We start from the raw sequence: 13073 nt of genomic DNA on the forward strand, positions 1-13073 counted from the left end.
ACAATGGGAAACATCCTTTCAGTATCCACCTTGTCAAGTTATTTCAGCATCTTGTATGTTTCAGTAAGATCACCTCTCATTCTTCTAAAGTCTAGTGGATACACGCCCAGTCTGTCCAACCTTTCCTTGTAAAATAACTCCCCCCATCCCAGCATAAATGTACCAGGATGATACCTTGACACCAAGAGTTAAATTACGAGAAGAGATTACATAAATTTATGTTGTATTTTCTGTAATTTAGACGATTACGGGGTGAATTGTTCAAAGCTTTCAAGGAGTAAGGATAACAAGATAATCGATAATTGCATGTTAGGTGGATTGGCCATGATAAATTGCCCTTAGTGACCAATAAAAAAGGTTAGGAAGGGTTATCGGGTTACGAGGATAGGGTGGAAGTGAGGGCTTAAGTGGGTCAGTGTAGACTCGATGAGCTGAATGGCCTCCTTCTGCACTGTATGTTCTATAATGAGGCCAAGGTAGGTATAAATAAAGAAAGAGACAAAGAACTGACTGCCCATAAAATAGTGGACATCACCCTGATCTCAATGATAGGCGCGTGGAACAAGCTTCACGGGCTAAATGGCCTTCACCTGTTCCTAATGTTACTAAGAAGTTGCTGCAGCAAGTTCCACCCATCAGTACGACCACAATGGCAAAGCTTCGACCTCTGAATGCAGTCCATTGTAATCTAGAAGACTTTTTCCAATTCACAAAATGTTCATGGTGTCAGGAATGTGGAAAGTTCTATTTAATAAAGCATTTTTATTCTGAATTTTCAAGTTTTACATTTTACAACAATAACAAACCCACCCAACACATTTGTAGGCCTGCCTTCGAAGCTGACTTGCCAACATACAACCCATGTTCTCCCCGTGCTCACAGCCCCCCCCCCCCCCCCACCCCCATCGCCTTCTCTGCTGATGCAGGTCAGCGGGCGCAGGTGGGACGTATCCACCCTCAGCAGGAATGTGGAAAATTAATAAGATTAACAGTGAACTGGCGATAAAAACAATACAACCAAAAAATAAAATGACTAGCAGGCACCTAGAGGAATAATGATGTGATTTATCCAGTAACAAGATTAGCAGGCATTTAGTGACATTGAGGTGCGAACGGCCGTAACAGAAACATTGCTTACCAGAGATCAGGGAGGCTATACAAATGATATGTCTAAAGGCTAGGAATTAGAGCAAGGTTGAGAGCAGAATCCAGAGGGGAATATCAAAGAGACTGATCAGAATAACTGCTAGCATGCTCAAAGCAGGCTAGTTCTCCATCCAACAGCCAGACTCGCAAGTTCCAAATGTGATCCGAGCCACGGAAGCGTGTTCCATCTAACATTTAGAGTCACGGCAGACTGCAGACATTCTCCTCTGAAAGGAGAACCTGAACCATGAAGAGACGTTTTCCCAGATTTGGTTACCTAAGCTGTATTGTGTGGTAACTATTAACTGGATTTGACCTAGAGAATTACTAAAATTAGATATTGCTTGGGAAAAGGGGAGTCTCAGTGAGTTCAGGAATTGTGGATATATCAGATTGTGTTTAGTTATTTATATACTTAAGTGACATAGTGTATATTAGTCTTTGGTCAGGTTTTCTCCCCTTTTACTTTAAGAAATATTCTTTATTAATTGTTTACACAACGATTGGATTGGTTCCTCACTGGGCTGTACAATGTTTCTCAAATGATTCCAAACAAATATACACCACTAAGAACCAGTGTTTCAAGTTAACCTTTGGGTTTTTGAGACATTTTTGCAGGTAACATCAGTGGGGTTCTTAACAATGGGCATCACTGGCTGGATGAGCATTTGCAGTCCATCCCTAATCGCCCTTTGAATGGAATGGCTTGCTTGGCCATTTACACAAGCACATTGCTGAGTGTGGAATCACACGTAGGCCAGAGCAGGTAAGGGCAGCAGATTTCCTTCCCTAAAGGGGCTGGTTTAGCACAGTGGGCTAAATAGCTGGCTTGTAAAGCAGACCAAGGCCAGCAGCGCGGGTTCAATTCCCGTACCGGCTGCCCTGAACAGGCGCCGGAATGTGGAGACTAGGGGCTTTTCACAGTAACATCATTTGAAGTCTATTTGAGACAATAAGCGATTTTCATTTAATTTAATTTAATTTCAAAAGGACTTCAATGAACCAGATGGATTTTCACAACAATTAACAATGGTTTCATCTTAATTCCAGATTTTATTTAATTCAAATTTCCCCATGTGCTGTGGTGGAATTCTAACTCTGGTCCTCAGATCATTACCCTGGGTCTCTGCATTACAATATCACTACGCCACTGCCTCCCATAATTACACTACGGCAGCACGAGAATCATAATTCAGTTAAAAATAATTGTGTGAAAATTAAATAGTTGGAACCCGTAAAAGTGATCATGAAACTGTCAGATTGTCGTAAAAATCGAACTAATTCACAAATGTCCTTTAGGGAAGAAAAGCTCTCGCCATAACCTAGGACCGATTCTCCGCTCCCCACACCAGGTGGGAGAATCGCGGGAGGGCCGGGCTAATCACGCCACGCCGCCCTGGCACCACCCGCGATTCTCCCCACCCCACCAAAATGGCGTGTCCCATTTTGCGACACAACGCTCGGAGAATCGGCACCCGCCGTTTTTCCCGGCGACCGGCGATTCTCCGGCCCGGATGGGCCGAGCGGCCGGACGTCCCCAACGGGTTCACGCCGGCGGCAACCAAAGCTGGTCGCTGCCGGTGTGAACAGCGCGCGGCAGGTAAGTGTGGGGCCTGTGGGGGGCGGAGAGAGGATGGAGCACCACGGGCGTGCTCGTGAGGGGACTGGCCTGCTATCGGTGCCCACCGATTGTCAGGCCGACGTCTCTAAGAGATGCACTCTTTCCCCTCCGCCGCCCCGCAAGGTCAAGCCGCCACGTCTTGCGGGGCAGTGGAGGGGAAGACGGCAACCGCGCATGCGGGGTTGGAGCCGGCCAACCTGCGCATGCGCGGCTAACGTCACTTAGGCACCGCCGGCCCGTCATTCTCGGCACGCCGCTTTGACGCAAGCGTCATGGCCCGGCGGCCGAGTTTCCCGCCAGACCGCTCCTAGCCCCTGGGGGGGGGGGGGGGGGGGGGGGGAGAATAGGGGGCGAGGAGCAGCCTCCGACGCCGGAGTGAAATACTCCGGGTTTCACTCCGGCGTCGGAACTCAGTCTCCCTTTGGGAGAATTTCGCCCCTAGTCTGGGCCAACAACAAATCCTGTTTCACACTAACATGGTGGACTTTTAACTGCTCTCTGAAGTGGCACAGGAAGCCAGTCATAGAACAAAGAGTAGCACGTGGTCTGTAGTGGCTTAAGAAGCATGAGCACACAAAAAACAACTATGGGGTTGGCAATAAACATCAGCCTTGTTCGCAATGCCCAAATCCAGTGGATGAAGATAAACTGAAAATCCATTAGAATGCTCAAGAGCAGGAAAAAGCCCAATCAGTTGAGACTGTGCATCGCTTTTAGTTTTCAAGCCAGCTCTTCTATGAAGCAACAAAGATACTGAGCCAAATTGATACATTAGCTTCATACATTTGAAGTGATTCCCGCTCCTATTATTGGTGACTCACCTGTACACTCTCCGGTCACATCGCAACACAATCAGTGGATCAACCATCAGGTCGTTCTGAGTGTACTTCTGTTGGCGGAGTAGCTTAGCTTTTGGCTGCAAGGCATTCACCGTCATCACCCATAACCTCCGCAACACACAAAAGACATGATGTTAGCTGTGTTTCACAGGGAGTATTGAAAGCTGACAAGGCAGTACTCAACCAAGATTCTTAGAACGCAGCCCCTTTATGGTGAACTCTGCACATGATCAAACTCTTTGAAGTGAAAACTTGCAAATGATCAGAACGATTAAAGCGAGCTACATGTCCAGGGTGATCATAAAAATTTAATTTACCCCCCCTCACTCCACACTCTGGAATGATCTTTGGAATAAAGAAAGGCATGTGGATTGAAAAAAACGTTGCTGCTGCAAAGCTTCAGTTGGCTAATTCACTAATCCGTGTGAAACAGCCCCATGGAGCAGGCAGAGCCCAGGTTTCATCCGCAATCTCTGTTGCTGAGTTAACTAATCTCTTCCTGGGCTCTACAATGGGTTTCAGCAACCTGGGTCAGAGAGAGGGGGCCACTGCTGGCAAGAAGGCATGTATTGAATGTCAAGATCCGAGTTCATGATGATGCTATCCGTCATTGCATACCCTGTCAACACTGGCCTTCAAGGATCATATATTGAAGAGTGCCATTTAGATGTGGCAGCTATGTTACAATTATGAAGATTACATTAGATGTGGGACTGTTCTTTAAATTTAAGGGAAATGTAGGAGTCATGTGACCTGTTCTGAAGTCTGCCTGACAACAGGCCTGGGTGTCTGACTGCAAGAGAAATAAAGGAGGCAACCATTTTACTGGGAAGGGGTTAGCACTGCTGCCTCACAGTCCAGGAACCCGGTTCAAATCTGACCTCAGGTGACTGTGCGGAGTTTGCACATTCTTCCCGTATCTGCATGGGTTTCCTCCAGGTGTGCCGGTTTCCTCCCACAGTCCAAAGATGTGCCGGTTAGTTGGATTGGCCACGCTAAATTGCCTCTCCGTGTCCAAAAAAACTTAGGCGGAGTTATTGGGATAGGCCCATGTCCCCAACTTATGTAGGGTGCTCTTTTGGAGGGTTGGTGCAAACTCGATGGTCCGAATGGTCTCCTTTTGCACTGTAGGGATTCTAAGACTCTATTCTTCTCTTTATGCTTGGAAGGAATGACAGCAGCCTGTCTGTTAGCAATGCCAGAGTAAGAGTCTCCAAAGTCTAGAAAAATAGAGTTGGGAATGCTTGGCTATAAACAGTGTGCTTTAAACAATCTATTTTGTTCCATGATGATAGAGAGTTGGGCTTTCAAGGATGGCTAATTAGCAGCTCTACCTAGATACATGGCCCATGAAATTCATGTTACCGTGGGGAAGGATGCAGGGCAAGCCATTGTAATGGTCAGGTTACAGACTTTCTTTGAGCATGACGGAATATCACAGTGTTGAGTCTGCCTGGATCCGAGCAGGAGAAGGGGGAGCAGCTCGAGGCCAGAAAGGTTGGTCAGGTTCATCGTGTTGGATTGTGGGTGGATGCTTGCACATGGATTGTTGAGATCAAATTCTCTGAGACTTCCCCCACAACCCAAAGATGTGCAGGGTAGGTGGACTGGCCATGCTAAATTGCCCCCTAATTGGTAAAAAAAATGAATTGGGTACTTTAAATTTATAAAAAGAAAATTGTGGAGAGTTAAAACAAGGCTGGGAGAGTCACCTAGCTTGGAGTAGAGGAGGGTCTCTGGAAAAAGAAAACATCACTGTGAAAGACTGTTGTAAGATTACAAGTTACGAGGCTGAGGAAAGAAAACGGGAATAACCCCTCGGGAGCTAAAAGTCACTCTGGATTGATTCTGAGAAAATTGAACATTTACATAAAAGGACAGCGTAAAATTTTGTGTGACATATGTTTTTTTTCTGTTGGGCTAGGAAGAAGAATGGATGATATTTAAGGTACAAGTTGCCCTCAAAGACAGTGTTTAGTTAACAGTGACCTAGATTTTCTGGTGTCTACATGGTCGAACCCCAGAGTGCCGGACCGGAATGTGCACTGGTGAACACTCCAGAAGTCCCAATTCAAGGATTCTCCGGGATATTGCCTGGGAAGCTTCACCTTCTGTCCAGAACTCTTAAATTCTGAGTAAAGTCAGAGACTTAGATAGTTCCGACTCACTTACGAGAACAGTTATCCAGCAAGATCGGTTGGATTAAAAGCAGTTCTATTTCCTGGGTAACTATACCATCGACCCCGACTCAACATTGGGTAACTGTGCTACACTTCCTAACCCCTGCCCCATGTGTACTCCCATACTAACCCCGCAACCACCCTTCCACCATCTTATCCCTTATCCCAACTACCGTCCCGCCACCCTCCTGATCGCCCCCCACCCACCCTACCCACTTATCTTCTCTCCGTAGCTTTTCAAGGTGGCTTTGGGGCATTTAAATTTACCGGTATATGGCAGTTAGTGTTGTAAAAAGAAGCAGTGGCTCATCTATGCCTGCACTATGATAGAAGGACTCCAAGAGCAGGTACTCTCCACATTTCCCAAGATGCCTGGTTCTGAGGTCTGGGCAAAAAAATGTGGGGCTCCAGTCTGAGGTAAGTAAGTTAACAGGAGCATAGTGTCAATCCCTTGGTGATTGCCACTCCTTAGGAGATTCAGTGCAGTGTTTTTAATTACAGTAAACATCTAAAAATGTGAAACCTTGACATGTCATTCTTTCAGCTATTAACTGGAAGTTTTGTACTTCCCTGCCCTGAAATTATATCGGCTCGGCCCAACATCGAGGGCCGAAGGGCCTGTTCTGTGCTATACTGTTCTATGTTCTTTATCAAAGTTCTTTTTTTTTATAAAAGTGATTGGCCTCCGTGGGGTTTGTAACAGTTAAGAGAACTGTAACACAGGAGGAGAGAGAAAAGAATCTGGCAAGTATTATATATTTAAACAAAGATCTGATTATAAACAATAGATACTGGTCATCGAGTTACACTGGTGACCATCTCAGTTACCATCTCTATTTTCAAATCAGTTTGTGCTCATGAGAATCAATGTGGATAGAGAAGATTTGTTGAAGCTTGCCAGAGGCGTTTAGAAGCAAAACAGCCACGTACTGACATGACTGACAGTGCTCACCTCTTGACAGCGCAACTGGGTAACAATCCTTGGCCAGTTTCCTCTTGACTGGAGATAGTATGAACGCATTTTCTGTTGTATGTCACTGAAAGATGGCATAAGGTAAATCAATACCCCAGCTGAGAAAGATGTCAGCAGCGCCAGAAAGAGCTTTTATGGCCCAACTTGAACAGTTTCGGCCTACACGCTCTAGAGTTTAGAAGAATGAGGGGAGATCAAATCGAGGAATACAAGCTGATAAAAGGTATGGATAAAGTAGACGTGGAGAGGATGCTTCCTCTTGTGGGGCCTTAGGATAAGAGGTAGAAAATTTAAAACAGAGTTGAGGAGAAGCTACTTCTCCGAAAGGGTTGTGAATCTGGAATTCGCTACCCCAAAGTAAGGTGGGTGCTGGGACAGGAGAGCAAATTTGAGGAGTCAGACAGATTTTAAAATTGGTAATGGGCTGAAGGTTTCTGAAGAACAGGCAGGACGGTGGAGTTAAGGCCAGGATGAGATTAGCCACGATCAAAATGGCTTAATTCTGCTCCTAAATCTGATGAACCTCTCTTTAGATCATTCAAGGTAATGGTGCTTAAAAATAACAGGTAAATTAACTTGCAAACCATTTGGTAATATCTCTATTAAAGGCGCTGTTACCTCCTTGGCATAACTGTGTTGAGAAGCATCCAAAGCTGGTTGACTATTTGGAGGATTCGTCGGGGTACATCTGCATTCAGCAACCGATACAAATCCAACATCAATGGTTCTGCAAATGGGATAAGCTCACTGGCAGACAGGAGCATCAAGTCCTCCAAGGTCTGCATCAATTGGGTATAATTGGTAGAAACCATCTGGAAAGCTGGGAGATGACAGGCATTGTGTAGATAAGTGAATGATACAATGAAAAAGAATGTCAGCATGCAGGGTGTATTTTCAAGTGCCTGACAAATGCCAAAACAGCAGGGTGGAAATTATAACCAATTTGTTACAAGCAGTCAGCTCGATATTTATACACACGTGAGCTAAAGCCAGGGGCTGGTTTAGCTCACAAGGCTAAATCGCTGGCTTTTAAAGCAGACCAAGCAGGCCAGCAGCATGGTTCGATTCCCGTACCAGCCTCCCCGAACAGGCGCCGGAATGTGGCGACTAGGGGCTTTTCACAGTAACTTCATTGAAGCCTACTCGTGACAATAAGCGATTTTCATTTTCATTTTCACATGCATAATAATAAAATACTTTCTTCCTGTGAAGTGATTAGATGTTTTTCTACTACTAGTACTGTTTGAATTATTTAATTGGTGTCATCTGAACTCCTCAGAGGCATGCAACCACAAATCAGTTTACATGCCGTTACCTTCCTGCAGCTTCTTGGGCGAGTGGTGCTTGGCCCGGCTGGTCAGCAGCATCCTGGAGAGCAGCGCATCCGTGCCCGTCACTTCTTCCTCGCACATCCAGTCATCCACCATGCACAGGTGAGGATAGTTCGTGGCCAGCAGGCGCAACAATGCAGAGTGCAGGCCTAACGGACAGGAAAGCCTCAATTCAGTTCAAGGTGAATCATGATCAACAGTCATTGGTCACTAACATCTAGCGGCTGCACCTTCTGCCAACACCCGTCTCCACATATGCTGCCAGATCTGTCGAGAATTCCCAGTGTTTTCTGTTTTGACAGCTATTACGCCATCCTATACAAGCGCGTGGTCAATTCTAGCCCCACGTGCCCCAGTCACAACACAAGTGGATTATCCAATAATTCCTATACAAATTCCCCAAATCTTTGGTCCTTGGTTGCCCAATTATTACAGTCACTAGGTTTGTAAGTTGAAACACAATTACTGTTTATGTAGCAGATACAATGGGTTAAATATTAATAAGTATCTAATTTGTACTGGAGCCCACCTCCCCCCCTCTATATTATATAATATATACTCATACACACACACACACACACACACACACACACACACACACACAAGACAGACAAACACAGAGGGTGGAAATAGGAATAGATAGAGAAAAGAGTCTTTGCTTCAAATGGTGTTTCGCAAGTTACTTTCTTCACAGTAAGCTTGTGGATTAAAGCTTCTAGTGGATAGCCTGCAATGATCTTCCTTACAGTTTAAAATATCACCCACAGCTTCTCCTGGAGAGGCTCTTTGCTTCACATTAAACTTTGCTTCCAGGAGTCTGCATTTTCAGAGAGTGATCAGATTCTGAACCTTTCCTGCCCAGCCTGTAATGGTTCTCCTGTAACCAGAGTTGTCCAGCCTTTCCGCCAGCTCAAAAACACAGTCTATCTGGAGAAAGAACAGAGTGGAAAGAGAGCCGGATCTCTCACTAAGCTGTCAAAATGAAACTGAAAGATCCTTGGGTCTCTGAACCATTTCAGTGGAGTCAGATCCAATTACCACCTGTTACCAGGCAGAGCTCAGCCACTTGGACAATTCATTGGCTGCCAGCCACATCAATCAAACACAGTCATCACTGAGGCCAGCCAATCTCCAATCACCAGTTGAAAACAGCACAGCCTTCTGGAAACTTCTTCTTTGAATTAAAGGCTCCTTCTTGCAGGCTGCTTTCCCTTAAGTCACAGGTCAGTAAACATCCATGGATCAAAAATGTTCCGACAAAAATAAATGGGAGAAACAAGGTAACAGACAAGGAGTAAACAAGAAGGAACAGGAAGGACCCTTACATAGCCAAATCTGTCCTGCACACTTAACATGCTGGGCCAATGGACAGTGATTGGAGATGGAACCCTGCCTGCTTCTTCCCCTCTCCTCTCTGGCCTGGGTTGCCTAGCCCAATTTTAAGCATCCAAAACATTCCCCCAGTTGTGACTAGTTAACTCTGTAGAGACCTGAAATGTCCAGATTGGAATAGTCCAGTACCACAACAAGCATCATCTTCATCCACTCACCGTAGTATCCAGAAATTAATTCCAATAGAACTTTCTTTCAATGCAGCTGGATGAATTATACAATAATAATTTAGAACAAGATACATCTTCAAATACTAACAGCTTGGTCAAAAATTAGAATAGAAGGGCTGGGCTGCAGTTTGTTTTGATCAGAACCTGATTTCCAATAGAGCCTGAAGACACGAGTGAAGCCACCGCATTTACCTCCAAGCTCCTGTTGAAGGCCCTGTGCCTGGCGAATTAAGTATTTGATAGGAATCTGGTCCATCAGCGCTGCAGAGTAAGACTTGGGCTTCTTTTGTACTGCTGATATTAGAAATATGCAAGAATGAAGGAAGTCAGTCAACAAGTCCACCAGTGAACCACTTCAACAAAAACAGAGCCTGATCAGTAATCGTAATGTTTCAAATTTTTTAAAATCCAGGCTTTAAACAGGAAAAGTAAAACCTGCATTAGATCAACTCAGTTTAACAGAACAAAGGGACAACAAAATTACATTTGTATAGGACCTCAGGATGCCCCAAAGGGTTTCCCGCAGCCAATTAAATATTTCTGAGGTGCAGTCATTGCTGTCATAGGAGAAATACGGCAGAAGATTTGGGAACAGTAAGCTCCACACAATGAACAGATAATGTGTTTTTGTGATGTAAGTTGAGCAATAAATATTGGTCAGGGCCTTGGGGAGAACTATCCTGCTCTTCAAAATAGTCCTCAGAGATTTTTTACATCCACCTGAGGGGACAGTTAGGGACTCTGTTTAATGCTTCTTCTGAAAAATGGTACTTCCAAGCCTTAGTATTATATTGAAGAGTCAGCTTGATTTTGTGCTCAAGTCTCTAGACTGGAACTTGAACTCACAGCTATGGTTGACATGGATAAAAATGGATTACCTTACGGTATGGGAAAGACCATGTCTTTGTCTGCCAGCCTTGGTGTTCAGCTGACTGGTCAACTGGTAAAGTTAGACAGAAAAATTTAAATAAAACCAGGCAGAGTGCAGATTCAGGGATTATTTCTTTCAAACGCTGTATCTACGACAGGCCAATGAGGAGGAGGAGGGCTGTGGAGGAGTGTGCATGCACACATGCACAATAGTGCACCTAACAGTACAAGAGAGTACGAGTACGTGTGACCAACATGCCTTTAATTTAAACTACGACACCTATGGGATGAAATACTAAAGGTGGGGATAATGAGAAGAAAAAGGAAGTTGGAAAGAAACCCACCCCACTGGGCGAGGTAGGAACCCACACATACCTAATGGCTTAACATTGGACAGCAGGGTTTCCTCATACGACAGCGTGTAATAGAGAACCAGCAGCTGGGCCGTGATGCTGTGCCTCTGTCGACATCGGTTGTTCTCACCCTTTTATTTTTACAAGAACAGGAAAATGGTTAAAGTGGCTCCCTCCAAATCATTGACTTTGTAGTTAATAACGTATGACCATGTAACCTTTTTACATATGCTCTTTAGTCACAACTTTAAAACAAATTCACATTCAACAAAGTAATGAATAACAGGAATACTTTATATAGCTAAATAGTTTGCTACATCTCGTATTAAAGTGGAGGAATGTTCAGTGGAAGACAAAACCTTCACTGGGGTAGGGTGGCATGGTTGCGCAGCGGTTAGCACTGCTGCCTACAGCGCTGAGGACCCAGGTTCGATCCTGGTCCAGGGTCACTGTCCGTGTGGAGTTTGCACATTCTTCCCGTGTCTGCGTGGGTCTCACCCCCACAAACCAAAGATGTACAGAATAGGTGAATTGGTCACACTAAATTGCCCCTTAATTGGAAAAAAAAATTGGCTACTCTAAATTTATTTTAAAAACCTTTAACCGGGGTAGAGCTTTTCCTAGTTTAATTTATAGTGACAAGCAGCTCGGAAGGAATAAGAGCCAAAAGCAAAAATTATCTAACTTTGGATCCAATCAATCAGAATGTGACAATTCTGTACCAACAAATCTAACTAACATACATCATAGGGAATGGACAACTCATCAAATGTTTCCTTTCATCAAAATTGGCATTTAACTTTCTGATTCTGAGTTAAGGACTTACATTCTACTCAGAAGCCCTTTACTGGGTATGGTTCCAGAGACAATTGTCAACCATTATTTGAGTCACATTCTTCTCATTTGGCAACAAATATCAGCAGGTGATACAACACGTGAGGCATCACATTAAACCAAATCCTGTCCTTACCCGCCATTACCCACTATGCACTCCAGCAAGGGAGTCACTCCCTATATACCAGTCTGGTACATGGATCCTTACAAGGTATCCCTTAGGCTGCCCAGGCATACCTCAGTGCAGTGGGGCTCAGATAGAGCCTTTGCTTACTGCGCCAGTTCACAAGACATTGGGTTGGAATTCTCTGTCCGTTCCCGGCAGCATCTGTTCATGGCAGCGGGATTCGCCGTCCGTTCACGCCAGCGGGATGCTCCGCCCGTTCCCGGCAGCGGGATGCTCCGCCCGTTCCCGGCAGCGGGATGCTCCGCCCGTTCCCGGCAGCGGCCATTCCCGGCAGCGGGGCTCTCCGTCCGCTCCCGGCAGCGGGGGTCTCTCCGTCCGCTCTCCCGGCAGCGGGGGGGCTCTCCGTCCGCTCTCCCGGCAGCGGGGGGCTCTCCGTCCGCTTCCGGCAGCGGGGGGCTCTCCGTCCGCTTCCGGCAGCGGGGGGCTCTCCGTCCGCTTCCGGCAGCGGGGGGCTCTCCGTCCGCTTCCGGCAGCGGGGGGCTCTCCGTCCGCTTCCGGCAGCGGGGGGCTCTCCGTCCGCTTCCGGCAGCGGGGGGCTCTCCGTCCGCTTCCGGCAGCGGGGGGCTCTCCGTCCGCTTCCGGCAGCGGGGGGCTCTCCGTCCGCTTCCGGCAGCGGGGGGCTCTCCGTCCGCTTCCGGCAGCGGGGGGCTCTCCGTCCGCTTCCGGCAGCGGGGGGCTCTCCGTCCGCTTCCGGCAGCGGGGGGCTCTCCGTCCGCTTCCGGCAGCGGGGGGCTCTCCGTCCGCTTCCGGCAGCGGGGGGCTCTCCGTCCGCTTCCGGCAGCGGGGGGCTCTCCGTCCGCTTCCGGCAGCGGGGGGCTCTCCGTCCGCTTCCGGCAGCGGGGGGCTCTCCGTCCGCTTCCGGCAGCGGGGGGCTCTCCGTCCGCTTCCGGCAGCGGGGGGCTCTCCGTCCGCTTCCGGCAGCGGGGGGCTCTCCGTCCGCTCGCGGCAGCGGGGCTCTCCGTCCGCTCGCGGCAGCGGGGGGCTCTCCGTCCGCTTCCGGCAGCGGGGCTCTCCGTCCGCTTCCGGCAGCGGGGGGCTCTCCGTCCGCTTCCGGCAGCGGGGGGCTCTCCGTCCGCTCTCCCGGCAGCGGGGCTCTCCGTCCGCTCTCCCGGCAGCGGGGGGCTCTCCGTCCGGTCCCGGCAGCGGGGGGCTCTCCGTCCGCTCTCCCGGCAGCGGG

At 47.4% G+C, this 13073-nt stretch overlaps 1 protein-coding gene across 1 annotated transcript in view; it reads right to left on the minus strand.

The window, feature by feature from the left end:
- The window catches only part of ints2 (integrator complex subunit 2), a 77749-nt gene that overhangs the window by 23106 nt on the left and 41570 nt on the right, over nt 1–13073 (minus strand). Inside the window, exons 15-19 of the mRNA XM_038814678.1 lie at nt 10898–11006; nt 9845–9946; nt 8075–8239; nt 7378–7579; nt 3589–3714 (exon numbers count right to left, since the gene is read on the minus strand). Coding sequence (XP_038670606.1) covers nt 3589–3714; nt 7378–7579; nt 8075–8239; nt 9845–9946; nt 10898–11006 — 704 coding nt within the window. The remainder of the gene's footprint in view (nt 1–3588; nt 3715–7377; nt 7580–8074; nt 8240–9844; nt 9947–10897; nt 11007–13073) is intronic.

Source organism: Scyliorhinus canicula, chromosome 12, assembly GCF_902713615.1.
Source record: "Scyliorhinus canicula chromosome 12, sScyCan1.1, whole genome shotgun sequence".
NCBI lineage: Eukaryota > Metazoa > Chordata > Chondrichthyes > Carcharhiniformes > Scyliorhinidae > Scyliorhinus > Scyliorhinus canicula.